Source organism: Acartia tonsa, chromosome 1, assembly GCF_053477335.1.
Source record: "Acartia tonsa isolate MP-2025a chromosome 1, ASM5347733v1, whole genome shotgun sequence".
NCBI classification, from domain to species: domain Eukaryota; kingdom Metazoa; phylum Arthropoda; class Copepoda; order Calanoida; family Acartiidae; genus Acartia; species Acartia tonsa.
Window position 1 is genome coordinate 32,599,379 of NC_137260.1, and position 27,901 is coordinate 32,627,279.

At 34.0% G+C, this 27,901-nt stretch overlaps 2 protein-coding genes across 42 annotated transcripts; both read right to left on the bottom strand.

The window, feature by feature from the left end:
* Positions 1 to 19,397, bottom strand: LOC145330550 (glycosyltransferase 25 family member-like). The gene is made up of 15 exons (XM_080175173.1): positions 19,298 to 19,397; positions 18,368 to 18,509; positions 18,113 to 18,200; positions 14,234 to 14,352; positions 13,928 to 14,049; positions 13,497 to 13,694; positions 12,682 to 12,826; positions 12,083 to 12,210; positions 11,561 to 11,624; positions 5,684 to 5,837; positions 5,252 to 5,361; positions 5,013 to 5,067; positions 4,747 to 4,861; positions 1,911 to 1,995; positions 1 to 1,451 (listed from the first exon to the last, which is right to left on the bottom strand). The coding sequence occupies exons 1-15, from the start codon at positions 19,350 to 19,352 to the stop codon at positions 1,265 to 1,267; spliced, it is 1,767 nt and encodes a 588-aa protein (XP_080031299.1). The 5' UTR covers positions 19,353 to 19,397; the 3' UTR covers positions 1 to 1,264.
* scny (ubiquitin specific peptidase 36) lies at positions 19,389 to 27,742 on the bottom strand. 41 transcript variants are annotated; one of them, XR_013883452.1, is made up of 8 exons: positions 26,733 to 27,742; positions 25,005 to 26,297; positions 23,896 to 24,703; positions 23,290 to 23,379; positions 21,013 to 21,565; positions 20,636 to 20,729; positions 20,252 to 20,311; positions 19,389 to 19,536 (listed from the first exon to the last, which is right to left on the bottom strand). XR_013883452.1 is itself a non-coding variant. In XM_080175041.1 (6 exons), the coding sequence occupies exons 1-5, from the start codon at positions 27,226 to 27,228 to the stop codon at positions 21,019 to 21,021; spliced, it is 3,234 nt and encodes a 1,077-aa protein (XP_080031167.1). In that variant the 5' UTR covers positions 27,229 to 27,742; the 3' UTR covers positions 19,389 to 20,729; positions 21,013 to 21,018. The 41 variants fall into 41 exon arrangements, 1 of the variants encoding a protein (XP_080031167.1); XR_013883450.1 differs by having other exon boundaries at positions 20,231 to 20,311; XR_013883448.1 differs by having other exon boundaries at positions 19,389 to 19,560; positions 20,231 to 20,311.
* Positions 27,743 to 27,901: the final 159 nt, after the last annotated feature.

A 27,901-nucleotide genomic window follows, 5' to 3' on the forward strand; every position in this document is an offset into this window, starting at 1 on the left:
TTAGTTTAAAATGTTATTTCAAATATAAAACAGTTTACAATAAATTAACAAATAATATTTTAGTTATTATATAATACTAGTGGCTTCACTCCTACATGTGAGAGGGAGATGAGATTCCCTCCTTTTAAATTATTTTTAAAAATAACTTTTATTATATTTTCTTCGAAATTTATTTCCCCCCGTTGCTCTACACTAAAGGCCTCACTCCAAAAAGACACAGTAGGATTTACAATTTTTAAGTTGAAAAAAAATTAGTTTAAGAAAACTAAAACAGAAAAGATTAACAACAAAATTGAATACAAGATGAAATAAAGCTACAAAAAATAGCTTAAAACTAGCAATTGTTATATTCCCCAAGAAGCACAACTTAGACGGTATAGAAGTTACCAAGATCTTCAGCTTAACACAGACAAACATAACACAACTTTGTACTACAATTGAGTATTATATACATCATAAATCACATAAAAACATGACTGTAGGTTAATAAATTTGGCGTACAAAAGCTTCAACAATTGAAAATAAACGGCAGATCTACTGTTTTACCTTAAAGGTTGACTTAGAGAAAATTCTTGCTAATAGTTTTCAGATCATTTTGATATGCTTTTCATAGTGGCAAAATATAATTGAATTTACAATTAAATAAATAGTTAAGTAATAAGCTCGATCAAATAAATATAATAAATACAATGTTTAATAAATATGGCAGTTTTACAAATAAAATTAAAATAACAATGCCCTTAGTATTATTTGACAAAAATATAAGCTCTTGTATAAAAATAATTATTGTTTTGTACTGTAAGTATACAAACCTATGAGGGCTGAATAGGTTACATATGACATGTTAAATAATTTGGCGGGAAAATAATCGCTGATGAGAAAATGGCGCCCATTTATTTAGTTTTGTTTTCAAGGCCCAGTTTAAAAAATTAAAAATGCAAGTTTGACATAATTAAACTAATTAAGGAACACCTTAGTCTTAAAAATATTCACACAAAATTCCTTAATCCTATCTAAACTTCTATAGGAGCGTCGCTAGTTTTAAATAATTTGAGACAAAATTTTATTTAAAAAATCCTTTATATTTAAAAAAAACTTAGGTATGATTTTTTTGATGACTTTAATATAATAACTTTGTACACCATGCATTACATAGTTACAGACATAGTTAAGGGTAAGATTTAACGAACACGTTCTGTGTGTTAAAAAAATATAAAAACTCGTAAAAAACTCATTTAAAATTGTAAATTAATTTTGTAAATTTTTAATTTCCCCCTGAGCACTCCAAATCATTGGGTGAATTCTGGGACAAACAATGCCCTGAAGGAATTTGTTGATGAAGAACTGGACGAATAATATTTGTATCTTCAGTATCAGAAATATATCCTTGTTCTCCGGTATAATGAGTTGGATAAACCAATCTTGGTGACGCACTCACAGCTTTCAAATTTCTAATAAAGAGAAAAACAAGTATGACAAAATCCATAAATAACAAAGTACAAAAAACATGCATTGGAATACTGTGTATAAACTTTAAAATTACGTAAATACAGTATTCTGTAAGAACATACTCAATTTTTAGGTATTGATTATAGAGATGCTTCGCTTTAAATATTGAATCTTGTTGTCAAAGAATCAATGTCAAAAAAATTAGATCATACAAAATGTTGTTGTCAGCAAAAAAATCAGCATGTTTTAAATGGACGAATGGACTTTCTGGTAACGATTATAGAGTTGCTACGCTTTCTAAATTATACCTGACCTTTACAGAAATTACCAAATAAAGTTTTTTTTATCAATAAGACAATTCTAACATGTTCAATTAAGGAAAAGAGACAACTTTGACGTACAATTCCCAATTATAAAAGCTTCGCTTTTTTTTACTAATGTAAATGAAATGGTTTTCTTACCTGATAGGAAATTGATTTAACCAGGTGGTGTTAGGGTGCCTATCATACATTATTGGAATATATTCATCTACTGGAACCATCTTTTCTATAATTGGATAATGCATTTATTATTAATTGCATCTTGCACGAGATTATCATGTATTCTAATAGTGAAACTTATAACTGGCTAAATTAATGGCCCACCTCTTAACCCCTATCCCCTTCCCTTTTACTGGATAAACGAATTGACCAATAAATCATGTCCATGATGATAGCAACCTAAGTTGACAATTTTTCCCCTGTCATAATACCCACGTACAATGTACATCTACAAAAATTGCAGAAAATAAAAAAGGGGGGGTTTTTAATGCAACCATCTCGTAATCAGTGATTAAATGGCACTTAGAATTCGAATTTCGATCTGAAATTTTGCATGAGTAATCCTTGGTAGGTCTATTTTCCCTAAATCGAACAAAAAGTTGGAAAAGTAACGGCTGGCGGCTGGCAGCTTAGCCGTTTAGCCGTTTTTTGCCTATTTTCAGGACAAATTCATCAATAATTACGTAGGAATCAACTTTCAAAGACATATTTTGGTTTAATTCATGGTAAATTATAGCAATAACCATTTTTTAAATTTCTAGTTCCAGCTGCTAAACGGCTAGAACCGGCTGAAAACGGCTGGGAGCTGCCAAGAGTATAAAGTGTAGATATGGCTTGTGACGTGTCTAGGGTTAGGTTTTTATGGCTGCTGAGCTCAAAAATACTTCCAAAAATAGTGGCCGCCTATCCATATGGCAGCTGTGTAACAGCTGCAGCTCAGCTGGGAGCGGCCAAAAGTAGAATGAGTAGATAGGGCTTGTGACGTGTCTAGGGGTAGGTTTTCATGGATGCTGAGCTCAAAAATACTACCAAAAATAGTGGCGGCCCATCCATATAGCAGCTGGGTAACAGCTGCAGCCCAGCTAGGAGCTGCCAAGAGTATGAAGGGTAGATATGGCTTGTGACGTGTCTAGGGGTAGGTTTTTATAGCTGCTGAGCTCAAAAATACTTCCAAAAATAGTGGCAGCCATCCATATGGCGGCTGGGTAACAGCTGCAGCTCAGCTGGGAGCGGCCAAGAGTAGAATGAGTATATATGCTGCTTGTTACGTGTCTAGGGGTATGTTTTTATGGGTGCTGACCTCAAAAATACTACCAAAAATAGTGGCGGCCTATCCATATGATAGCTGGGTAACAGCTGCAGCTCAGCTGGGAGCGATCAAGAGTAGAATGAGTATATAGGGCTTGTGATGTCTCTATGGTTAGGTTTTTATGGGTGCTGACCTCAAAAATACTACCAAAAATATTGGAGGCTCATCCATATGGTGGCTGGGTAACAGCTACAGCTCAGCTGGGAGCGGCCAAGAGTAGAATGAGTACATAGGGATTGTGGGTGCTGACCTCAAAAATACTACTAAAATTAGAGGCAGCCCATCTTTATGGCAGCTGAGTAACAGCTGCAGCTCAGCTGGAAGTGGCCAAGAGTAGAATGAAAACACAGGGCTTGTGACGTGTCAAGGGGTATGTTAAATGTAAGCTAAAAAAAACCCCACACATCACAAGCTATGTCTTAAACTTTTATTTATATCTTACAAGTCCCAAAAAGTGCCCAGAGCTGTGTCTTAAACAATAGCTTACTGCACAGCTGCAGCTGTTACCCAGCAACCATATGGATGGGCCACCACTATTTTTGGTAGTTTTTTGAGCTTAGCACCCATAATAACCTACCCCTAGACATGTCACAATCCCTATCTACTCATACTACTCTTGGCCACTCCCAGCTGAGCTGCAGCTGTTACCCAGCTATCATATGGATAGGCCGCCACTATTTTTGGTAGCATTTTTTAGCTCAGCACCCATAAAAACCTAACCATAGACAAGTCACAAGCCCTATGTACTCATTCTACTCTTGGCCGCTCCCAGCTGGGCTGCAGCTGTTACCTAGCCGCCATATGGATGGGCCGCCACTATTTTTGGTAGTATTTTTGAGCTCAGCACCCATAAAAACCTACCCCTAGACACGTCACAAGCCCTATGTACTCATTCTACTCTTGGCTGCTCCCAGCTGAGCTGCAGCTGTTACCCAGCTGCCATATGGATGGGCTGCCACCATTTTTGGTAGTATTTTTGAGGTCAGCACCCATAAAAACCTACCCCTAGACACGTCACAAGCCCTATCTACTCATTCTACTCTTAGCCGCTCCCAGCTGAGCTGCAGCTGTTACCCAGCTGCCATATGGATGGGCGGCCACTATTTTTAATAGTATTTTTGAGCTCAGCAGCCATAAAAACCTAACCTTAGATACGTCACAAGCTATATCTACCCTTCATACTGCTGACAGCTCCCAGCCGTTTTCAGCCGGTTCTAGCCGTTTAGCAGCTGGAACTAGAAATTTAAAAAATGGTTATTGCTATCATTTACCATGAATTAAACCAAAAATATGTCTTTGAAAGTTGATTCCTACGTAATTATTGATGAAGTTGCCCTGAAAATAGGCAAAAAACGGCTAAACGGCTAAGCTGCCAGCCGCCAGCCGTTACTTTTCCAACTTTTTGTTCAATTTAGGGAAAATAGACCTACCAAGGATTACTCATGCAAAATTTCAGATCGAAATTCGAATTCTAAGTGCCATTTAATCACTGATTACGAGATGGTTGCATTAAACCCCCCCCCCCGGCCCCCCCCCCCTTATTTCGTTGATCTTTGATAACAGGCTAAGTAAAACAAACTTTCTTTCAGCAGACCAGGTATATTAGTAAATAGGTTAATACTAATGTACACTGTTGTCGAATTTATAGCTTCAATTAAAAGTACCTACCTAATGGTTTTGGTTCAATAAGTTTTCTAGCTCCTTCTTGTGATATAATATAACCCAGAGTCCAATGAGTGTAATCAACTTTCACTAGAGTTTTGCTGTCCTCTAAATACCATTCCTATGAAAAAATTCGATCTATAAGTTAACCATTAACTATAATGAGGGAAAATATATAATAGAAATAGAGAGCTGAAAATTGGAATTATTTTTATCTGGCGGGAAATTTTAGTCATTGCCGCGCGTTAGGTATAATTTGTTATAAAACTAACCTCAGCATTATGAAGTATCTTTCTCCCTACAAAGGCTAAATCCCATTCGTCTCGCCTAAAAGATATAATATTATTTTAGTTAAGCTTAATAGTAATAAAAACGTTAGTAGAAAAATAGAATAATTAAGTTAGATAAGTGGCGCATGTGGATGAGCCACTTTTGTGACAAAACATAAAACTCAAAGGAACTTTAATTACAAAAAATGTTACAGAATTGATTTTTTAAAAATTTATCTTACCTGTCCCTCAACTCTTCTAGAAATTGTTGAAATTTTTCAATGAAATATGGTTCAAATCTTATATCATCCTCTAGCACCAGAACTAAGTCATAGTTGGAGTTTAGTACATCCTAAAAATGTGTTGTAATTTTAATTTATTTTTGTGTTCAAGTTTCTACGATACCTAGCTATGTTGCGTAGGAGTCTCTTTCTACGATACCTCGCAATGTTGCTTAGGAGTCTATACTTAAAATAAAAATTTAGATTTATTGTGATTTCTCTTGGGAGGATGGTGGTACCCTCCCCTAAAATAGTTGTAAACCTTCCCGGGACCTATGAGAAGCTACCCTGTTAAGGAGAACCCGATCGGTTCAGCGGTTAGCGAGATCCGTCGTTACAGACAAACAGACAGAGAGACATCTTGTTACTTTATTATAAGGATAATGTTTTTACCTCCCATATTTGATAGTGAGACATAAAGCATCCAATTTCTCCCAATTTTAGTGGGCGATCATGATATGGCTCAGAAAATCCTGGCAACATTTTAATATTATTTTCTTCAATGTATTCAGGGGTCATTTTTCTACCATCAACAGCTGGAATATACCTAAATTTTAAAATGTATTTTCTTCAAATTCTAGTATAATATATGTATACAAACAAGACCGTAAGTAGTAATAATACGAAAAGATTGAAAATGCAGTAAAACCTACCTACTAGATTTTTTTATAAAGTAGCTTTGCTACACAAATGACTAAAATTTGAAGTTAGATTGAATGAATCTGGAGTCCTTATTAATCATTTTTGCCAGAGGTAAGAATAGTTATTTATAGCATAGTATTATAAACAGTTTTCCGCGGATATAAAAATGTACAAACATAAGATTAAAACCAGTTTTTATATTCGTAGAAAACTGGATATTATACGGTACATGATTTTTCAGTGTGGCTGAGAACAGGTTCTAATCCAGCGGCTATTAATTGGTTTCGAAGCCATACTGGAAAAAATAAATAGACGGACCGTCGAACAAACTTTTTGTAATGAAGCTGCAGGGGTGTATATTCTGCACAAGATTCATTTTTTTCCCATCTCCATAAACAGGAACATTCTACCCTGTTATAAACTATCTGTGATTTATTGTTAATATTATCTTTTGTTTATATTTGGTTTAAGTTTATATTTTTTGGCAATATATTAAAATTAATACTATTCCTATCTCTTTCATTTAATAACCTCTTATTATCTATTTCAGATATAGGAGGGTTAACCTTTACATCAAAATTGAAAGGATGAGCCACACGCCCAGACCTAAGCTATGACACTGTCTACCTTAGCACCAAGTTTCACAATGGGACAATAGATGATGTTAAAGAAGCCTTAAAGTGCATCAAACGCATACAGAAAACAAACATCACTGTAAACATTCCTGATCTTCAAAATATTAATGACCTAGAAATATGGTCATTCTCTGACGCTGCCTTTGGAAACATCAGTGACAAAGAAGAATCTGTTGGAGCCCACATGATTTTCTTGGCCAACAAAGAAACAAGGCATGGCAGCTCCAATAACATGGAAAGCAGCAAAATTAAAACGAGCTGCACAATCCACACTTGAAGCAGAAGCTCTTGCTCTCAAGGATGCTCTAAACTCAGCAATAGGCATTCAACAGATTGCTGAAGAATGTTTCAACACAAAAATACCAATCTTTGGTGTTGTGGATAACTACTCAACATATGAAGTAGTCAGGTCAAACAAACCTGTATCCAACCCAAGACTGAGAAGAGACATTTTTGCAATCAAACAAATGCAAAAGCAACAACATGTCGACAAAATCTTCTGGCTTGAAGGTCAAAACATGATCGTAGACTGCATGACCAAGGAAGGAAAAACAGGGGAGCAACTTCTAGAAGTCCTACAGACAGGATACTTAGGGACTTCTATGGAAGCAGCAAACATGTCGGAATTTGTACTGACATACGATCCAAAACAAGACAAAGAACGGGACTCTTTTGACGTACAATGAGAACATAATCCTCATATTTTGCCTTAAAAGTATTTTTTTCTCTTTTTCAGATAATATAAGGACATAATCTTTATGTTTCTTTTCCTTTTCAGACACAAAACCAACATGCCTCACAATCACCATCATCATACCCAACACTTAACACCAGTCTCCTACATCTCCTTTCGTCACCCTTTCTCCCCTAATAACAAAAAAAAATAAATCATTTATTATCGTACATAATACGCATAATATATTTTTTTGTATTTCAGGCAGAATTCATCGCAACATTGAAAGAAACCGAACAACAACCCAACAGACACCAATACACACCATCATTGATAGTAGATTAAAAATAAATAAAAAAAAATGTATTATCTTGTTTTACATGTACTCTCATTTACTCGATAGAATTTAGAAAGGACCTTCTTTTCAGTGCTAGGTGCACGAAGGATACTAGGCTGGGAATCGAACCCTCCTATGTATTTCCTGTCAGCCATTTTTTTATAAGCATAATATCCTCATTTTTTTTTTTGTGTCAAAACATACAAACACAAAAGCAACATTTTTTAATGACAATGGGACATATCACCCATGTCAAATAAATAAAATAAAAAAAAGGAAAGAATTTTTCCCTTTTTATTTTCCTTTCACCCCCAAATGTTCTAAGCAAATTCCAGAGGTTGAAACAAAAATAAATCAACCTTCAAAACTTAATAAGGAAAAGTCACAAAACAAATTGCATAATGGGACATTTTACCCTTTTACCAATAAAATAAAACATTTTATAGTGGGACATCTAACCCATTTCATAATTTGGCCAACCAAACCAAATATTTATTTTACTTACTTTTTCTCTTTTCAAACAACAAAATTCGAGGAATACAAAAGGAAAATATGTCCACCCATAAAATTTTGACGCCCTGATCTGTACACTACATGGAAAGACAACCTTTCCCGTAGCATATTTTTTCCCTTATTCCATCAATGTAAAAACCTAGACAAAACGAGGGAACTTTTGTCTCTAAAAGAAATGCCCGAGTGTACACTAAAATCGAGTGGGACAGTTTGAATGGGTGCCAATTGTGACTGCACTAAAAGCAATACTATAAACCACTTTTATCTTGCATTTTTAACTTTTTTTTGTGTGAAAACATTTAGTTGTGACCAAACAAAAATTTATCATCGTCTATTTTTACACCAAGTCACACTTACAAATGCATCATATTGAACATAATTCAAAATTGAAAGGATAAAATTTTATTTTTAGTAGAACAGAGCCAACATTATTTCCAATGAACATCATTCATTACTAATGAACCGAAAATTTTCTTTTCTGCTAAACACCATACCATTAAATAGGACTAAATACAGAACTAATTTTTATAAATTATAAAATTGCAGTCATAATTATTTTTTTTTTTGACATTATCCATCAACTTCCAACAGTTTGTTACTCTTTAAATTATATAATCACATATATATAATTGTTGCTTTTCATTTCAGACATTTTTAAGTCATGAGTGACAAAGATGAGAGTGACACCTCCGTAATGGAGATTAGTTGGGCTGGCCAGCTATCTGATGAAGAAGTCGCAGAAACAAACAATTCTGACGAGACCAAAAAATCAGGAAAATCAAATCCTGACAATGAAAATAAAACAGGAACATCTCACCCTGTAATTTCTCCACCTAATGAGAATAAAACAGGAAAATCTCACCCTGTAATCTCTACCGACGAGAAAAGAAAAGCAAGTGAAAATGAAGAGCACTTGGCTAAGAGAGCAAGAAGTGAGCTAAGAAGAAAAAGTGACACCTCCACTTCTTATCGCAGAGGAAGATCATACTCTACTGAAAAATCCAAGAGTCATGAACCTCATAGGAGCAGGGCAAGCTACCCCTCCAAGAACAGGACAAGCTACCCACCAAAGAATAGGGCAAGCTACCCCCCTAAAACCAAACAAACTCACCCCCCTAGGAGCCAGGGCAGATACTCTAGGAGAGATGATAATAAAAACAAAACTGAAAAGGGAAGAGGAAAACAACACCCCTCACCTATCAAAGACATTCCAGAAAAATTTCTGGAACAGGTACCTGCCAAAAAGCTAAATGAGATGGATCTGAACACCATCAAAACTGATGATGAAGATCATTATATCATCATAGATCAAGCCATTCCAGATGATTGTCTAGTAACTCCACTGGTATTTTATTCATTCCCTGCTTCATCAATGCAAGAAATGGTCTACTACTGCAAAACAACCATAGAGCAGGCAGCCAGAATGAAAAAAACATACATCACCATCAGCATTTTTCAGCGCTTCATGCCCACCCTCGGAGTTAGAAAAATATGCAACATTGCAAACACCATTGCAGACATTGTCATCAGTCTAAGAAATCAACTAAGGCTTCCAGAAGAAGAAAGAAACCCAAAAATGCGAGTTCAACAAAACATATTTAATGTTCATGTCGCCTTTTCTACTCTGCATTTCCCTCCAGCTCTGGAGTACATGTGGCCTGAAATAAGGACCATAAATTACAGGCTAAAGCAGATAAATGATAGGCTGGAAACAAACCACATCAACATACACAAATGGGTAACAAAACCAATTAGGGGCGGACGTATTGCTGTCAAAGGTAGTCTCTACACGGAATTCTGCAATAAAGAAAACCTGGGACTAAACTTGAATGAGCTAGGTATGAAACAAGTTGTTAAGGGTTTCATACGCCACCATGTGTATGGCATTTCAGGTGAAAGAGCTCCAGCAGCACTGGAAAGACAACCAGTGCCTCTTGAAATGACCGGTGGATACTTGATGAATGAGAAAGACAGCAGAAATATTTGGGTTGATACCCACATGGCAGTAATGGCTGCAAAGATTTATCAAGCTAATCAAGAAAGGCAAGACAACAACCCAGAAGCTGTTATTGAAGAAGATATGACTTTTAGTGAGGAGGAAATCATACCTCCCTCTAAACCAAAATATGTCAACATGCAGGTACAGACTGAAAACAATGATTATGAAGAAGAAATCAAAGCTCTTAAAGCGAAAGTAATTGCTCTAAAAAGAGATATTGAAAACAAAGAGCATGACAACTCCACCCTCGCTGCAAATGAAGAGTATCTGCAGCAAAGATACACTACTTTGGTTCGTCAGCAAAAGGAAGGCCAAGACAAAGTAGTAAGAAAGCTGGAAAAGTATGAGTCTCTATGCAAAGAATACCAACAGAAGATAAAGAATGTTGACAAAGAAGTCGCCAAAGCCAATGAAAAAGTGGACTTCTACAAACAGCAGTATGATAGAGATCAAGACAAAATTGACACCCTCAGCTGCTCTCTAAGAAAAATCACTAATGAACTCAGAGAAGAAAAGGACATGAAGTCCGAAGATGTAGAAAAGCTAGAGGAAGAAATTAAGTACCTCAGAATCCGTGTCAAAGAAGACAAAGAACAACCAAATTCTGAAGTCAAAACTCAGAGAGAAGAATGAAAAGTTAGAACGCGAGTTAAGTGTTGAGAGAGAACTAACAGATAGCCTGAATCTTCAAATAGAGAGCTTGATGAAACAAACTGAAGCTTTGAAAAAAAGACATGAAAACAAAAATTAAAAACATAAGTATAATTAGTATATGAAATATACTATTTCATGCATTGTTTTAGGTACCTATCCAACCGAGGCCCAACCTATCCAACCGAGGCCCAAAATCATCTCTATACAAGGAACATCCTATCCTTTACATAACTGCTTGTCAAATCTCCATAAACAGGAACATTCTACCCTGTTATAAACTATCTGTGATTTATTGTTAATATTATCTTTTGTTTATATTTGGTTTAAGTTTATATTTTTTGGCAATATATTAAAATTAATACTATTCCTATCTCTTTCATTTAATAACCTCTTATTATCTATTTCAGATATAGGAGGGTTAACCTTTACATCAATAGATATCTAATTGTGTTTAACTATTCCAGAGAGAATGGTAGATAGCTGCGGGAATTACTTGTGTTGAAGACTACGTCATTAGACAGGTAATTTCCGTCTATTTCACCCCCCCCCCCCCCCTAGTTTCTTCTCACCAAGTAGGGGGGAAAATGGAAAAATATTTAAAGAACTCTATATTTTATTTATTTTATCCCTCCTACCACACATTTTTTATTTTTTTTCACCAAGGAGGGGGGGAAATGGAAAAAATGTTTTCAGTTTTCTTAATTTTTACATTTTTTTCCCTCCAACTAATTATTTTTTATTTCCCCCCCCCCCCCTGAGCCGGGGATCCCATGTAGAATATACACCCCTGTGAAGCTGAATAACGTGATTAGCTTACTTTGCATCAATTCCCAATAAATCCAAGTTGTAACTCATTCTTTCTCTTCTATCAGGCCTCCGCCCTGAAAGTAGCTTTATGAATATATTAACAAGAATGACAACGTCCACAAAAGCGAAGCTTTAAGTTCAAACGAACTTGTAGAGTGTAAGAACATAATAAACAGTATATAAATTGTATAAGTCACAAAAAAGTTTATTTTTATGAAAAACTGCATAAACACAGGATATACATTATAATATATATACTTACAATTTAATGAGTTTATTATAGTTTGCAAAGTTTAAAGCCGTTAGGACAATTCTAACATGCCTAAATAATCGAAAACAGCTATTCATTATAAATGAACCGATCCTAATTATAGAAAAGCTTCGCTATTAAAATTTTTATATACTTTATAATATCAATAAAAAAGAGCTTTGATATCTTATCTTTGAAAAGAGGTATGTTTAGGTTGTTTAAAAGCATGTTCCGTATTGAAAATATAATAATAGATATTCGGATATATATGATTTATCTTACCTAAGTTTATGAGATATATTTCATCTAAATCTAATTTTGTTTTAACAGGAAGTTCTGGTATGTATTTGATTAAACTTTCGTCTATCTTTATGGGGGTATGTCTTGATGTTGTTTCTAAGAGTGTGTACCTTAATTAATATAAAATTTTTGATTATGGTGTTTGAACTTAAACTAGCTTGAATCAAGACTAGTTATTTTTTGTTAACTTACTTAGACGGGCAGAACTTACAAAAGAATGGACGTACAAACGGACAGGAGGCAGACGTCCCTATTATCTTTGATTAATTAGGCTTGGTTAGTGTGATAAAATGTCACATTTAACATGTTATAAAGTGGGACACACAGACTAACAGAAGACTAATTAGAGGAAGAAGTGAAAACTATACCTTTGCCTTATTTCAGGGGTTTATATTCTGCACACATATTCTTTTAGTTTTATATTCTTTTCGTTTTTTTTTTACCAAGGAAGGGAGAATAATGGGAATTTTTTTTCATCCCCCTGTAGCAGGGCCAACAATTCAGAATATACACCCCTGTCTTATTTTCAAAAAGGCATAAAAATTGCATTTCTTCTTTAGAATCATAACAGATATTGATACCTCAGAATTTCCATATCATCCTCCAAATTTTGATGATCCTCTAATGGAAGCATAATCATTCCATAATCTTGTTGATTACACACATACATGGGTATATTATTCAAGGTACACGACAAGGCGAACACAATTAAGTCATCTTCAGGACCTTAAGAAAAAATACGTCACAATTATAATGAAGATTTGCCTTTGCATAATCAGATATTTTACAGATAAAAGTACATTCAATAGAAACAATGATTTCAAACAATTTCAAAAAACTTGGTACACGAATATATTAGTTTAAAAACCACTGACCCGAACCGAACAGTCTTTCTTAGTATCTTAGTAAATTTTTGAGGCTGTTTTATGGGGGTGGTTATTAAACTCTTTTACTCCCCTCTTCCCAATTATTCTCATTAACATTTAAAACTAGGGATGGCAATCCGTCAAATTTTTGGACCGGATTCGGATTCTTACAAGAATCCTTAAAAAAAATGGCGGATTCCGGATTCGAGCAATATTTTAAAAGGCTTTTTAAAAATTAAAAAAATTAAGTGCTACATATGTCCTAAAAATTAATGTTCTTGGTGTTCTCTATAATTCACTTCCGAGAATCGAACCAGATTTTAAAAGATTTTATATATAATGATGATAATCTTTGCCCTCAAAAAGCGATAGTTGAAAGAAAAAACTCAAGACGCTAATTTTAGCCTACCAATTAAGAATCCGAATCCGCTCTAAAATAACGGATTCCGGATATGGATTCCAAAATTGAAAAAAAATTGGGCGGATTCCGGATTCGGATTGCCAACCCTATTTAAAACTGAAATTTTTACCTGGATAATCTTCAATATGAGATGGATGGAAACTTATCAAATCAGACTCTTGTAATCTGAGATCTATAAGTTGACTGGAGTGAACCATAGCGACCTCGTGGCAACCAACAACTTTTCTTTCTCTTATAGAACTATAGTCAGCTGATCTTGCGTAGTAATAATCATCATTCATTGCGCCCCAGAAATTACTGTACTGTCCTGAACATCGGATTAAGTTATTTTAAACATGATAGTACGTTTTTTTATTGATAATATGCGAATGAGGTCGGCCTTTCTGCTGATTTTCCGTAAAGGTATGAGATATAAGACTTTAAAATGGAAGCAAAACGTTAAAATTGTGCATAACAATTCAATAGGGTTGTCTAAGGTTGAAATATAGACTTGAAGAGGAGCTTGTTAAACGCTGACAGGTTAAATAAATGTCAACATACCTAAAGAAGTAAGGAGAGGAGCTACTACAGCTAAATTGTTGCTGATCAAATCTTGAAGAACTGTTGGTTCCAGCAAAAATACATCAGAGTCAAGATTCCAGAAATAGTCGCTCCAGTGAAATCTAAAACAACAACGATAGTAATATAGAATTTAAAGAAAAGTAGATGGAAATAGTAAATAAAACCAATAATTACAAAATAGTTTAACATTTAACATCCAGCTAAAAGGCATTAGAATGAAGAGTTTCACTCCAGTGAATTTATAATATGTTATCCTGTTATGATATCAACTATTGATTTACAAACCTGGCTAAATCTAACGCTTTCTGTCTTTCATTCATGATATGATGAAATTTTTCTGGCGTCCAACCTATCGGAGAATGTTCTCCGGGCATTAAACAAGGCTCCGAGCATTTTTCCAAGTCCTGAATTTATATATCCTATTATATGTAATATTTCTAAAACAAAATGATCTAGTATCAGTTCAGTATATTTTGCAAGTTAAAGATAACCGTTATATTATTTTACTGTAACCTTAGCTTAAAAATAATTAAACAAGGGTGAAGACATTCATTAGTAGTTAATAACAAAGTATTAAAAGATATCAACTCAGGTAAAATTTGAAGACCATTTTTAGGTATATTTGCCAATTTTAACTTTTTTGGGGGGTTTTCTGTCGATTTTTTTAAAGGGGGGAGGGGGTAGATATACCACACTTTTCTGGGATCTTGCCAGATCAAGTATCAACTGTGGGGAATACCAAAGGATGACTCCATGCAAAATTTGAGCCGGATCCGGCCAAAACCGGCCGAGATTTTTATAAAAAAACGGTTTTTTTCCGGTTTTTAGGGGGTATCTGTAAATCAAGCCCCCTCCTGGGTACGCCCCAATGATGATTTTTGCTTTAAGGTCTGATCTGAATCTCTCAACACTGGATATGACCCCTAGAGTTGAAAAAATGGTTAAAATCCGGTCTTTTGACCGGTTTCCGGCTATTTCCGGCCCCAAAAAAAATTTAAAAAATCAAAATTTCATCTAAAATTTAAAAAAATATGCTTTAAATTCCATTTTTAATTGATAATTTTTCAAAAAACAAAAACCTTAGGTAATGAAGATAATTTTAGCAACTTAAAATGTGAAAAAAGGTTGAAAATTGACAAACTTATGTCAATTTGAAAAATGTTGGTAAATCCTAAAAATTTGACGGATTTATACATACATTTCAGAATTTAGGTTGACTTTGGTCTTTAAGACACGCCATATCCAACAAAATTGCAATGAGAAGGTCTAAATGTTTTTCTTAACCAAAATTCTACATAACCTGGCGGTTCCAGGGATATATCATTAAGGCTTGTCGGCTGGCGAGAAAGCTTTTAACAGGCGGCCGACTAAAAGCTGGATTTAATGGTTATCAACAATACAAAGTAGCGATTTTCGTTTTTTTGGCCTAAACTCATGCAGGGAGTTGTTTTTGTGGGATTGACATACAAAAGCAAGTTTATACAACTTTTTGGGGCGGACATTTCTTTACTTACGCATTATCCACCACGGGTGAACCGTTTGGCCAATACACACCGCCAAGGGCACGATTTTTGAAATTTTTCAAAAAATTTTGGTTTTTTGCTTCCTTTAGGGAATGACGGAGTCGATTTAGCGACTTAGGACACTTCTTCAATAATGTTCAACTATTCGAGGCGGAAATTTCTTTACTTATGCATTATGAGCCTCTGGCAAACTGTTTGGCTGTTATTTGCGATTTTCGGCGATTTTGCCGTTCATGAGGTTTCAATGGCAATTTTGTAGGGAAAGAAGTCCTCCAATCAAAATGATTATTAAATACTTTTCTTTTGCAAATTTAATTGGCTACATTTCATGTGACATAATTTTTTTGTGTGTCCAAGCAGTTTTGTTCCAGTTGAAATTTAAAAAAAAGATAACAACTACGAATTACACCAACCCCATGAAATGTATTTTCCCCCCACAAGAAACAAGTTTGGGTGAAATAATTTTTTAAGCCGCGCAGGCTCAAAATTATCTTATTAATAATTATAACACTATAAATATGAACTATATTATCTTGCCATAATTATACATAATAATTATGATTATGTTATAATTATTATTCAGTTATAGTATTATAAGTATTAATTATCATATATTACCTATTACAAATCAATCAATAAATTATATTACATAACCTATTTTAAATCTATCAATAATAACTCATTTTAATTATCGTTATCTTTTTATTACTTATTATTTATGGTTTTATCATTATTAACCATGTAAAATATCCTATCAATACTTTTTTTTATAATGTAGTAACTATCACCGTTTCTAAATTACTTTATTTGATTATCAATTGAATTACCTAACCTATTACATATCTTATAGTATTTTTTATTATTTTTTAATTGATAAATAATTGCTAGAGATAAATAACAAGTATTCAGATTTACAAAGTAATAATCATTAAAGATTAAAGGGCGAATATAGGTTCGATATGATATGAGCTTATATCAAAGGTGCCATTACATACTTTTAGAATGTCTATGCCAAATTTAATAATTCAAAAAAATCCTTAAGTAGATTTTGCAATTTTCTGTTTCAATTGAACATATAATAAATGAGATTGCCGACAAAATCGATTATTTCAGCCTTTTACAAGACTTTTTTTTGACTATTTTGCTTAAGTTTGATTGACTATTACATTGGCACACATCTTAAATGATAATTTAAATGTTTATTATTTTAGATTAAATACTATTTTATTTCATTTTTAAAAAGCGTAAAAATAATTTGCCTAGAAGTGAGTCAGGAATATTGACTAGGGTAAATAATACGTCTTAAAGTTTATTTTCTGTACAAAGATGATTGATTAAATCTAGATGATATAAACACCCTTAATTACGCATTTTCAACACACACACACACAGCCACAAAAAAAAACAGGGATTTAAAATCATTCTTCCTGAACAGTTGATAACCATTAAATCCGGCTTTTAGTCGGCCGCCTGTTAAAAGCTTTCTGGCCAGCCGACAAGCTTTAATGGTATATCCCTGGAACCGCCAGGTTACGTAGAATTTTGGTTAAGACAAACATTTAGACCCTCTCATTGCAATTTTGTTGGATATGGTGTGTCTTAAAGACCATAGTCAACCTAAATTCTGAAATGTATGTATAAATCCGTCAAATTTTTAGGATTTACCAACATTTTTCAAATTGACATAAGTTTGTCAATTTTCAACCTTTTTTCACATTTTAAGTTGCTAAAATTATCTTCATTACCTAATGTTTTTGTTTTTTGAAAAATTATTAGTGAAAAATGGAATTTAAAGCATATTTTTTAAAATTTTAGATGAAATTTTGATTTAAAAAATTTTTTTTTGGGCCGGAAATGGCCGGAAACCGGTCAAAAGACCGGATTTTAACCATTTTTACAACTCTAGGGGTCATATCCAGTGTTGAGGAATTCAGATCAGACCTTAAAGCAAAAATCTATATTGGGGCGTACCCAGGAGGGGGCTTGATTTACAGATACCCCCTAAAAACCAGAAAAAACCGGTTTTTTATAAAAATCCCGGCCGGTTTTGGCCGGATCCGGCTCAAATTTTGCATGGAGTCATCCTTTGGTATTCCCCACAGTTGATACTTGATCTGGCAAGATCCCAGAAAAGTGTGGTATATCTAGGGGGGGGGGGGGCGAAAGTGACACTATTTGAAACCAAAACTAAAAGTCAAAGGAACTCAACTAAAAAAAGAGTTACAGGTCTGAGATTTTGCATGGCAGTTGCTTTATAGGGGTACAATATGGAACTGTGAAGAAACGGCGGCGCAACCGCCGAAAACCGCCTAGAAAAGGCAAACAAAATTTCGGCGGGAAACGGCAGTTTTCGGCGGTTGCGCCGCCGTTTCTTCACAGTTCCATATTGTACCCCTATAAAGCAACTGCCATGCAAAATCTCAAACCTGTAACTCTTTTTTTAGTTGAGTTCCTTTGTTGACTTTTAGTTTTGGTTTCAAAAAGTGTCACTTTCGCCCCCGCCCTTTATAACTTCATTTAGTTACGATAGGTAATATTTGGGTTGTTGCTCCCAACACTTGGTTTGTCGAGTTCCTGTGTTTCAGCGACAAATCCAACTCGCCCCTTCAAAGAAACTATTCCATTATGGTAAAAAAATTACCTTGATAACTTTATGATATTCTTGAAGAGTAGTTTTGTTAAGCCAATCATTTAGAATTTCTAAACTATTATCGGAGTTGTGATGGCTCCTAAAAAATAATACATTTATAAAAAAAAAATCAACTGATCAACATAGTTGTAAAAATCCTATGAAAAGTTTGTAATCTGGAACCCTTGATACTCTACTCCCAAACTCCCTTTTGAAATCGTAGTTACTTTTGTTCCTCCTTTAAAAATAAAAAAATTTTCTTCTTACCTAATATAGAGTATAATTCTATTTTTTGGATATTGAAGCTTTTCCAGTAAAGTAAGGAAATATGGCAAAGTATGAGCCTTGTTTCTCACTAAAATTGAAATAAAAACTGTCGGCTCCTTCTTATTTGAATCCTCACACCAAACTAAAGAAAACTTGTTATGCTTCCAATATTATTTTAACTTCAAATAATAAGAAATATATTTTACAAGATAAAATTTTTTTTTTGATCAAGCTAAATAATAAATGAGTAAGTGTGTGTGTGTGTGTAGCCATTGTTTCTTAGTGTTTGGACCTAAGTAGTCATGGAGTAGGACGAGACACTTTTGTATGCTAGCACTAGCTCAATTACAAGTACTTGACCCGCTGTCTCAAGGGACCTAATCTTTATTACCTCGCCCTCGCCGAGTATGGCAGGTGTCCCAAATTAAGTCACCGTAATGAATGACGCTCTCCACAGAGGAGCAGTGTAAGGGTTGTACTGATATTATGTACTTGACTATTGAGTATCCAAACAACCCAATTATCACCCTTCTTACACAACCAAGGGGAAGTTGCGTGAATGAATTGCGACTGAGAAATTCGAGTTGCCACATGGGGACTTGAACTCGAACTCTTACCACCGTAACTCAGTGCTTTACCACTGGGCTACGACGCCCCCTTAAATGATTAAGTAGCATTATTTAGTTAGATATGTCTGATAGGCATATTCTCTAAACAGGCTGCTTTAATAGTCAGCTTCATGTTAATGCGCTGCTTCCTATTAAGTATCAAGTTGAAGGTTTGAAACGAGAATTATTTTACGTAAAAACAGAAAATGTGTTCTATAAATTTTAGTTTCCCTCACTTTGTTAATATAAAAAGGATTTCACATTTTTTGACAGGTAATTTTTTAAAGATTTGACAAATTGATGCATTTTAAGCGTAACATTCCTGGAATCAAAAAAAGTAAAGTCAATATTATGAGATTCATGGTGCTCGTGTACATATTTCATCAGAGCATTACTTTACAGTTTCTTGGTCATTTCATCTGAAAACAATAACTTGTAAGTAAACTCATATATGTAAACAAAATTTACAAAAAAGAATTAATATTCTGGTAAAGTAACATTTTCATCTTCATACATTTTCAAGAGGCATTTAAATTATAGATTAAATTTTGCATTTAGACACTGCATATTTATATTTATCGAGACCTGTTGTACATAAAACCATGACAACCCGTAATAATGAGAGATAGAATTTATAATAAAGATATCATAATCCAAGTGTCGAGGCCAATTAAAATGAATATCTACATGTCTCTTGACAGCTATGTTACCTATGCAGATTTTAGCCTTCTAGGGTATGTCTTAATACTAGGTACTTGTATTACGATATTGAAATGGGGGGTGGGGGATGAGTAATGACATCTGAACTTCAACTTTGAGCAAAATGGCTTAATATTGAGCTAGATTCTTGAAAATTGATACATAAGCCTAATCCTAAAGGTACTACATCTAAATAAATTTTTTTTTTTTGTAGGTTAGGTTAGGTACGAAAAACCCTGCGGAAATGGGGTTTTTAGGCCATTTTTGGTCTATTTTGATGTAGAAACTTACCTTTAAATGTTTTTTCATATTTAGTGTTTTCATATATCAAATTTTAGGTTTTTTGGTTTTGGTCCCTAACTTGCTAAATAATCTTAAATAGATGTAGTACCTAGAGGACTAGGCATATGTACAAAGTTTTTAGAATCTAGCTAAATTTTTAGACCATTTTGCTCACTGTTTAAGTTCAGATGTCATTAGGAACCCCCCCCCCCTCCTTATATATTCTGTCTCTCTTTCTTTTTAAATATTGCCGAAAAGTTATAAAACACCTAACACTGATAAGTAATCATATGACTAAAGTTTTTAATTAGGATTCTGGTTTTCAACATATATAATAATTTTTGAATAAAAATAACTGAATGAAACATATAATATGTATAGTACATATTTAGTAAGCCGTCCAGCCTCAATTAAAAGATGTTGAAATTTTGGATCCCACAAATTGAAGTGCACTAACTTATTGTAATAATTAGGATGGCTACCATTTTTAGGGGGGTTAATTTAGGGTAAAAATCAACACACAAAAACACAAAAGAATAGAAATTTAGTTAAAATCTTTTAACCTAAGAGGATCCAAGTGCTTTAAAAATAAGAAAAAAACAGTTCTTTGAGAGGAAGTCTAACTGTACCTCGTTTTTGACGGAGGCTAAAATTTTTAATAACTTTTTCTAGACTAGACGGCTTAATATTTAGTTTAAAATAACAAATAATATTAATCGTGGTAATATTTCAAATAAAGGTGGCCAAAGAAGAATATTATCTCTCAATATTTCCCTAAAAATACGAACATGATATTTAAATACTTTGGGGGGGGGGGGGGCAAGGTGGTTGAACATAAAACATAATGGAAATCAAAAACAGGAAGCGTTACTCCACTTAAATTTCGCAAGACAATTTCTTTAATGAGGTACAATGACACTGTAAAGACAAACCAATTTTTATTAGAACCCTTATTTAATTGACAATTTTGATTTATTTGTCTGAAATGTTAAAAATTGTTCTATTTGGCGATTAAAAGAAAGAATTTTCAAATTGCACAATAAAAATATCATGTTTCCTTGATTAATTTCTGTGATAATTATGGTCCCAGCCCTGTTCTCTTCTATGATTGCTGTGATCACGGTTAGGTCGGTACTTATCTTTGAAATAATCTCGGTTCTTCTTATAAAAGTTGTCTCTCATACCGGAAGAAGAACTTCTATCGCGTTTGTAATTGTCATTAGACACTCGGTACCTGTCCTCCTTCTTGTCCTTGTTCTGTGCTGATTGAAATGGATTATAGGAGAACTTTCTGTCTTCCCACTTCTTTTTCTTTACCTTCTTAACTCGTCCCCTATCCATTTCATCATCAGTTTCTGGACTTATGCTTCGCTTTCTTTCTCTGTTGGCTTCTATCCTTCTATCGCCACTCCATGATCTTATTTCTGAAGACCGCTTTAATTCATCAAGGAAGTTTTTTCCTTTAGAACCATCCCAGGTAACTGATCGCTCGAGTCGGCGGTCACCTTTGTTATCCCATTTTTTGACCGGGGCATCCTGGTTCCAACTTGAATGTCTCACATTTTCAATGGAGGAAGAAAGTCGTCGTTCTCTCTCTTCTGAATGTTGTCTATAAAAAATATATTTTTAGAGATATAAAAACATAAATAACTGTAGGTATGTATTAATATTGTTTATAAAAATGTTATACCCCAAATAATACAAAAAAAGGATGACAACATACTAAATGCAGCAAAGAAATATATGGAGATAATATAAAATATTAAGAAATTCTACACAAATAGACAGACAAATAATATAACAAAGACATACGATTCCCCTTTAAAACCAAATATCTGTTTTAGCATTACAGACAAAAAACTAACAATGTGAATCATAAAGTACTAAGTAGTAGATATAGAACAACCAAGGGAATACTTTAGAAATAAAATATCTTTTGTATTTGAAAAGGTTAAACTTTAATCTATTAAATATGAAAAAAAGATAAAGGGTGTGCAAAAAAATGCGGACATTTTTAAAATTGAAATTGCGCGGCTTGTGTTAATAGTAGAAAAATGTTACGCATATCGTTAGAACCGCTAGGAAGTCTAGTTTTTGGAAATATAAGAATGATTCCTCTGCTACGTATAGTTACGGAGCTACGTGTTAAAATGTCCCAACTGATATAAACTTGACTTGCGAGTAAATCATTAAAGATTAAATTAAAGGGTATGCGAATAAAAATAGGTACATTTTTAAAATTCTAATTGCTCGGCTTGTGTTAATGGTAGAAAAATGTTTTGCATACCTATGGAATCGCTATAAAATCTATTTCTTGGAAATATAAGAACCATTCATGTGCTACGTATAATTTATGAGCTATGTGGTAGAATCTCCCAACTGACTTAAAACTAAAAAAAATTTTTTTTCCACTTCTCTCACATTTATCAATACAGCTCCTAAACTAAAAATAGCACAAAAATCATACTTATATTTCCAAAAATAGAGTTTATGACGGTTCTAACGATATACATAGCATTTTTCTACTATTCACACAAGCCGAGCAGTTTGAATTTTAAAAATGTCCTCATTTTTGCACACCCTTTTTTTATCTTTAATGATTTACTCGCAAGTCAAGTTTTAAGTCAGTTGGGACATTTTACCACATCGCTCCGTAACTATACGTAGCAGAGGAATCGTTCTTATATTTCCATAAAATAGACTTTTTAACGGTTCTAACGATATGCGTAACATTTTTTTACTATTAACACAAGCCGCGCAATTTGAATTCTAAAAAGGTACATATTTTTTTATATACTTTAATCTTTAATGATTTACTCGCAAGTCCACACAAGCCGAGCAGTTTGAATTTTAAAAATGTCCTCATTTTTGCACACCCTTTTTTTATCTTTAATGATTTACTCGCAAGTCAAGTTTTAAGGCAGTTGGGACATTTTACCACATCGCTCCTTAACTATACTTAGCACAGGAATCATTTTTATATTTCCAAAAAATAGACTTCCTAACGGTTCTAACGATATGCGTAGTATTTTTCTACTATTAACACAAGCCGCGCAATTTCAATTTTAAAAATATCCGCATTTTTTTTGCACACCCTTTATATAATGTGAAAATGGAAATAGAATATAAAAGGGAATTTTTTTTGTCAACTTAGGTTGCTAACATGGACACCATTTGTTGGTCAGTTTGTTCATCCAGTAAGAGGGGTGGGGATGGGATAAAGGAAGGGGAGAATCCTTATTGTAGCCAGCTATCTTTATTAGAGAGCATGAAAATCTGATGTAACTAACATCCAAGTAACATTATATCTATTAATGTGAAGTGCAAGTTTACCTGTTGGGTCTTTCATTGCTTCTAGATCTGGATTTTTCGCGCCCATTCTTGTGTCGCTCCTTCTCTTTCATCCTTACTGGTGAGTTTTCCCTACAAAATATTTCTTTTATTGAAAATTCTAATTAGATCACAACAAAACATAATTAGTTTTTATCAAGACTTATTCCATTTTGAAAAAAATAATGCTGTCATGAACAGACATACAAACCTCATAGAACTAAAAAATATTTTCTGAAACTAACTACCTAGCTAAAATTTTTTATTTATTTTTTAGTTTCAAAATACTTCAATAACTTAGCCATTTTTCATCGGATTTTCAATTTATCTTCGGCTATAAGCATAAGAACATAATTTGCAGTAAAGTTGTTCCTGCTAAATCTTTTAAGAATTTTTCTGGCTAGGATCACCATTTTCTAATACGTATTTTGGATCATTATTTTACTCCTCAAGACGAATTCTTTTATTTCATTTTTGATTTTTTAACATTATGTTTAAACTGTGGGTGTAAGTGCCAAGTAGTCTATTCCAATTCCAAAATCGACCCCCCTAATTGTTATCAACATCTTTAAAAACAGACAAAAAACCTATAATAGGAGAAAAAAGTACCTTTCATCAAGTTTCTTCTTTTTTTTCTTCTTTTTCTTTTTCTTATCTGACTCCTCCTCTGGCTCTCGAACTTTTAAACTTCCCTGTGAAGTCGAGGCTTCACATGATGTTGAGGGCTCCTCAAACTTGGGAAGTATATCTTCAAAATTTTTACTTATATTCTCAAGTTTATCTGAAACCTTGTTTGATTTCATTTCAAATTGTTGGCGAAGTTTAGCTCCAGCAGACATAAAATCTTTACTGAACTCTCTGAGAGTTGCTGTGGTTTTAATTTTCACATCTTCTAAAACAGAGGTTTTTACTTTTTCTGGAATTGAAGGATCCTCTCTTATCTTACTTTTCTTGGATGGAGACGTACACACATCATCATTCATCTCTCTCAACTCTTCAGGTCTATCTCTTTTGTTAACACTTGTAACGTTCCAATTCATTTTGGACATTGAGTTTACACCTGATGAAGTAGAGGAGTGGGTGCCCGCAGAGCCTGGCCTTACATCAGAAACTGTAAAGCTAACTGTAGATCCACTACTGTTATCACTATGTATGGAAGGATTATGGGCCTCCTTGTCCAGGACGGTAAAACCATGTCTTTCTGTTCCACTTTTAGTATCTGGTACACTTCCATTTTCAGAAATATTTGCCTGTTGCCCAGAAATTTCTTTCTCGCTTAGCTCTTTTTCTTCATAAATGCCAATAGCCTCTGGTTTGCTTGAACTAGTTGACGGGGCACTTTCTATTTTGGTGTCCGGTGCGAGTGATTTCTTCAGATTAGCGGCTACAGCCCGAGGTAGAAAAGGAGTTTGCAAACCTAAAAAAAAAACTAAACATTAAAACCAATCCGTAAATTTTTAAGCAATGGTGCTTTATCCTTTTGTGATTAACAAAACATTTAGATATTTTGAAATCTACACAGTGGAAAATTGAAATTACGCAAAAGTTATGGTAGAAAAGTTAAAATACTGGAATCACTGATTCAAATACATTAGGTGAAAAATGAACTGAGCATGACCATATCTATATATATATAATAGCTAGATTTTTCGGTTTAAATTATTTTAAAGTATTTTGATCTTAAGATTTGAGACATAATATTTTTTTTATTCATATACCTGAAAAAAATGGCTTTTCTTTGTCTGCCTCTTTCTTTAGTGGTGAATTATTCATCAGATTGATGCTCTTTACAGATGACTCAACTTTCTGATTTGAATTACTGCCATTAGATTTGTCATTTTCATCATCTGAGCTTGAATCAGACCCATAATCTGGGACTAAACTGTATCCTGGTTTAGCCAACACGTTCTTCTCATTTTTCGCTTGTGTGGGTTTAACATCGGAAATGAGTTTAGGCATGTTCTTGACGATGATGGGTGAATTAGAATTTTGTCCAGCGAGATCAAATTTGGAAACTAGTTTTCCAGTGCCTGAGATAACTTTTGACTGCGAAGACATTCCAATGATGGCGGGTGAGGTAGGTTGGTGCTGCTTGATAGCAGGCTTGCATGAAATATTATTTGAATTTGGCAATTTTGGTCTAATGTAAGCCTCAGATTTAGAACTATTAGAACCACCAAGTGACATTGCAGCAATGTAACGGTCCCGACTTTCTTGTGTCATCTCGTAGAATATCACATACGCAGAGGTGTTCAACACGTTTTGAACTGAAGTGGGATTAACACTGGAATCATCAAATCTGTAGTAAGTACCATTGGGAGCTTGTCCAATAGCTGTGTAATGCCCACAGTTTGGAGATGGACCAACGTGTGTAATGAGACTGGTCAAACTGTAGGTAAATTTCAGGTCACTAGATGGAGCCCATTTGATGAACCTGCTTAGCTCAATCTTCTGGGAAAGTCTAACTGGGCGTCCATTCTTTCCTCCCATTATATTGAACCGCTTAAGCTGTACACATAAGACCATTGGAGGACGTTCAATTTTGTAAATCTTATGAGCAGGAACTGTCTGCTTACACTTCTCGCACTTGTACATGTTTTCTTGAGACAAGGTTTCTCGTCTGAAATATCCTTGGAGAGCGGACTCTATATTATCTGCGTTCTTGATGTCCAACATTATATCCATGAAATGTTGGAATGTGATAGAAACATGATGACATTTCAAACAAAGAATTTCTTGCCTGAGATAACCACCAAAAATCTGATTGAAAGGTGTGGTTTCCTTAGAATAGTTATCAATGTTTTTAGGAACTTTCTTGGAAATGAGATAACACCGCTGAAAAGATTCTATCAAATATCTAAGGAATTCGTGGGCATCCTCTTGTCTCCCATGTACGAGGTGTTTACATATGAATTTCAATTTCTCATAAACCTTGCTTGGCTTCAATATGTTGACTTGGTGTGACTGACGGTATGTTGAATTCATGATACAAATTGTACAAGAAGAAAATCCTAAACGAAATAAAATATTAAAAATAATACTGAATTGTATTAGTTAAAATTGAAAAAAGAATAACTATATCCATTAAAATCAAGTAAAAAACCATGAATGAACAAACAAAGAGAGTTACAGAGCGATGTTAGTTATAAGGGCAAATGTTTTTGAAAAAAGAAAATAACACCATATGTTCTCAATGATTATAAATCGCCTAATTCGGCGAGAAATGCGATTTTTTTGCGAAAAATATCGGTGGTTTGGAAAATAATTGACTCATCCAAAAAGGTTTTACAAAATTATTAAATAGCTTGTTTGTCATATTAAAAGTCAACACATACACCCCCTACCTGCAAGTAACAAGCCGCAGCAACAATGTTTGTAGTATCGCCATTTTCTTTAATTTAAATATGGATCCAAATGAAAGGTAGCTGCGCGTATAATGAAATTACCTGAAATGCTGCACTCCTTAGAATGTCCACCAGAAGAAAGATAATTGACAAATGCAGGAATGTGGAACAAGGCTTGAAGAGTAGAATTTAGGTAACACGTATTTCCCATATTCCACATTCCAGAGCCGGGACCTGTCATTACTTTATATCCAACCTCAACTTGATCTTTCCTAAAAAGGGTTAACTTAGCTGGTGGCACCTCATCTAAAGTCTTTAATTTACCAGATTTCGTCGGCATAGTAGGAGAGTTAACAGAGGAACTGCTCTTTCCATCTCCATTTTTATTACTTATTTCTCTACTAGCTGTTGATAACACTATATAACTGGACTTGATTGCAGAGTTTGAATGTACTATAGGATCATCAAATTGGACTTGAACCAGAAGTGACTTTTTTAGACTAGTCTCCATTTTACGAACAACTGTTGATGAGCCATTCTTAACCTTAAACGTGGAGGACAGCGCATTGGCTATGGGGTCACTGTTAAAGGTTGGCATTTTTATTTTGTATCACAGACTTTCACCACTTTAACAGTTTCATATTCTGAAAATAGTCAATCACCAATTAGTACCTAGCAATTAATTTGACTAGTGGCTATGTGCGCCTCAAGCATCTAAAGTCTCTGTATGGAAAACAAGTCTTAAAAACATCAAAAAATCTTCCCTAAAATAAAGAACTCATTCGGTTCAGTAGTTCTTGATATCTTAAGTTTCTGACAGAAAATAACTTTGCTATTTCATATAGAATTTAGAATAAGTATAGAAAATAGAAATACATAATAATTCTACGAATATTTATAAAATAATCAATGATATAATCTAAAATCAATTTTGGCATAATATTCTATTTTTCGCTAAATTTACACATTTTATAAAAAAAAAAACATTTAAATTATTATGATGACCCAAATACGTTGAGAAAATTCAATACCCAATTCAGCTATTTTGCCTATCAAAGCCTACCCCAACCCCATGCACGCACTGCCTGTTGTTGAAGCACTTTATTTTTGTCTTCCCAAGGAGAGGAGAGGAATATATTAATTTGGATGAGAGGGGGAAGCTGAGGGGATGTTTATACAAAGAAATCAGCTGATGGTCAACATTTATTCAATCTAAATACAATCGATATATTTCTCAAATGAAAATACTATAATCTAAGGTATTAAATTTT

Coding starts and splice junctions, on each gene's coding strand:
- LOC145330550 (XM_080175173.1), bottom strand. CDS start 19,352: ATGTACACGAGCACCATGAATCTCATAATATTGACTTTACTTTTTTTG. Junction 14,353..18,112: donor AATATCATAAAGTTATCAAG/GTAATTTTTTTA, acceptor ATATAAATTCAG/GACTTGGAAAAATGCTCGGA. Junction 4,862..5,012: donor AGATACTTCATAATGCTGAG/GTTAGTTTTATA, acceptor ATTTTTTCATAG/GAATGGTATTTAGAGGACAG.
- scny (XM_080175041.1), bottom strand. CDS start 27,228: ATGCCAACCTTTAACAGTGACCCCATAGCCAATGCGCTGTCCTCCACG. Junction 24,704..25,004: donor AGAAAAGCCATTTTTTTCAG/GTATATGAATAA, acceptor TTTTTTTTTTAG/GTTTGCAAACTCCTTTTCTA. Junction 21,566..23,289: donor AGCAATGAAAGACCCAACAG/GTAAACTTGCAC, acceptor TATTTTTTATAG/ACAACATTCAGAAGAGAGAG.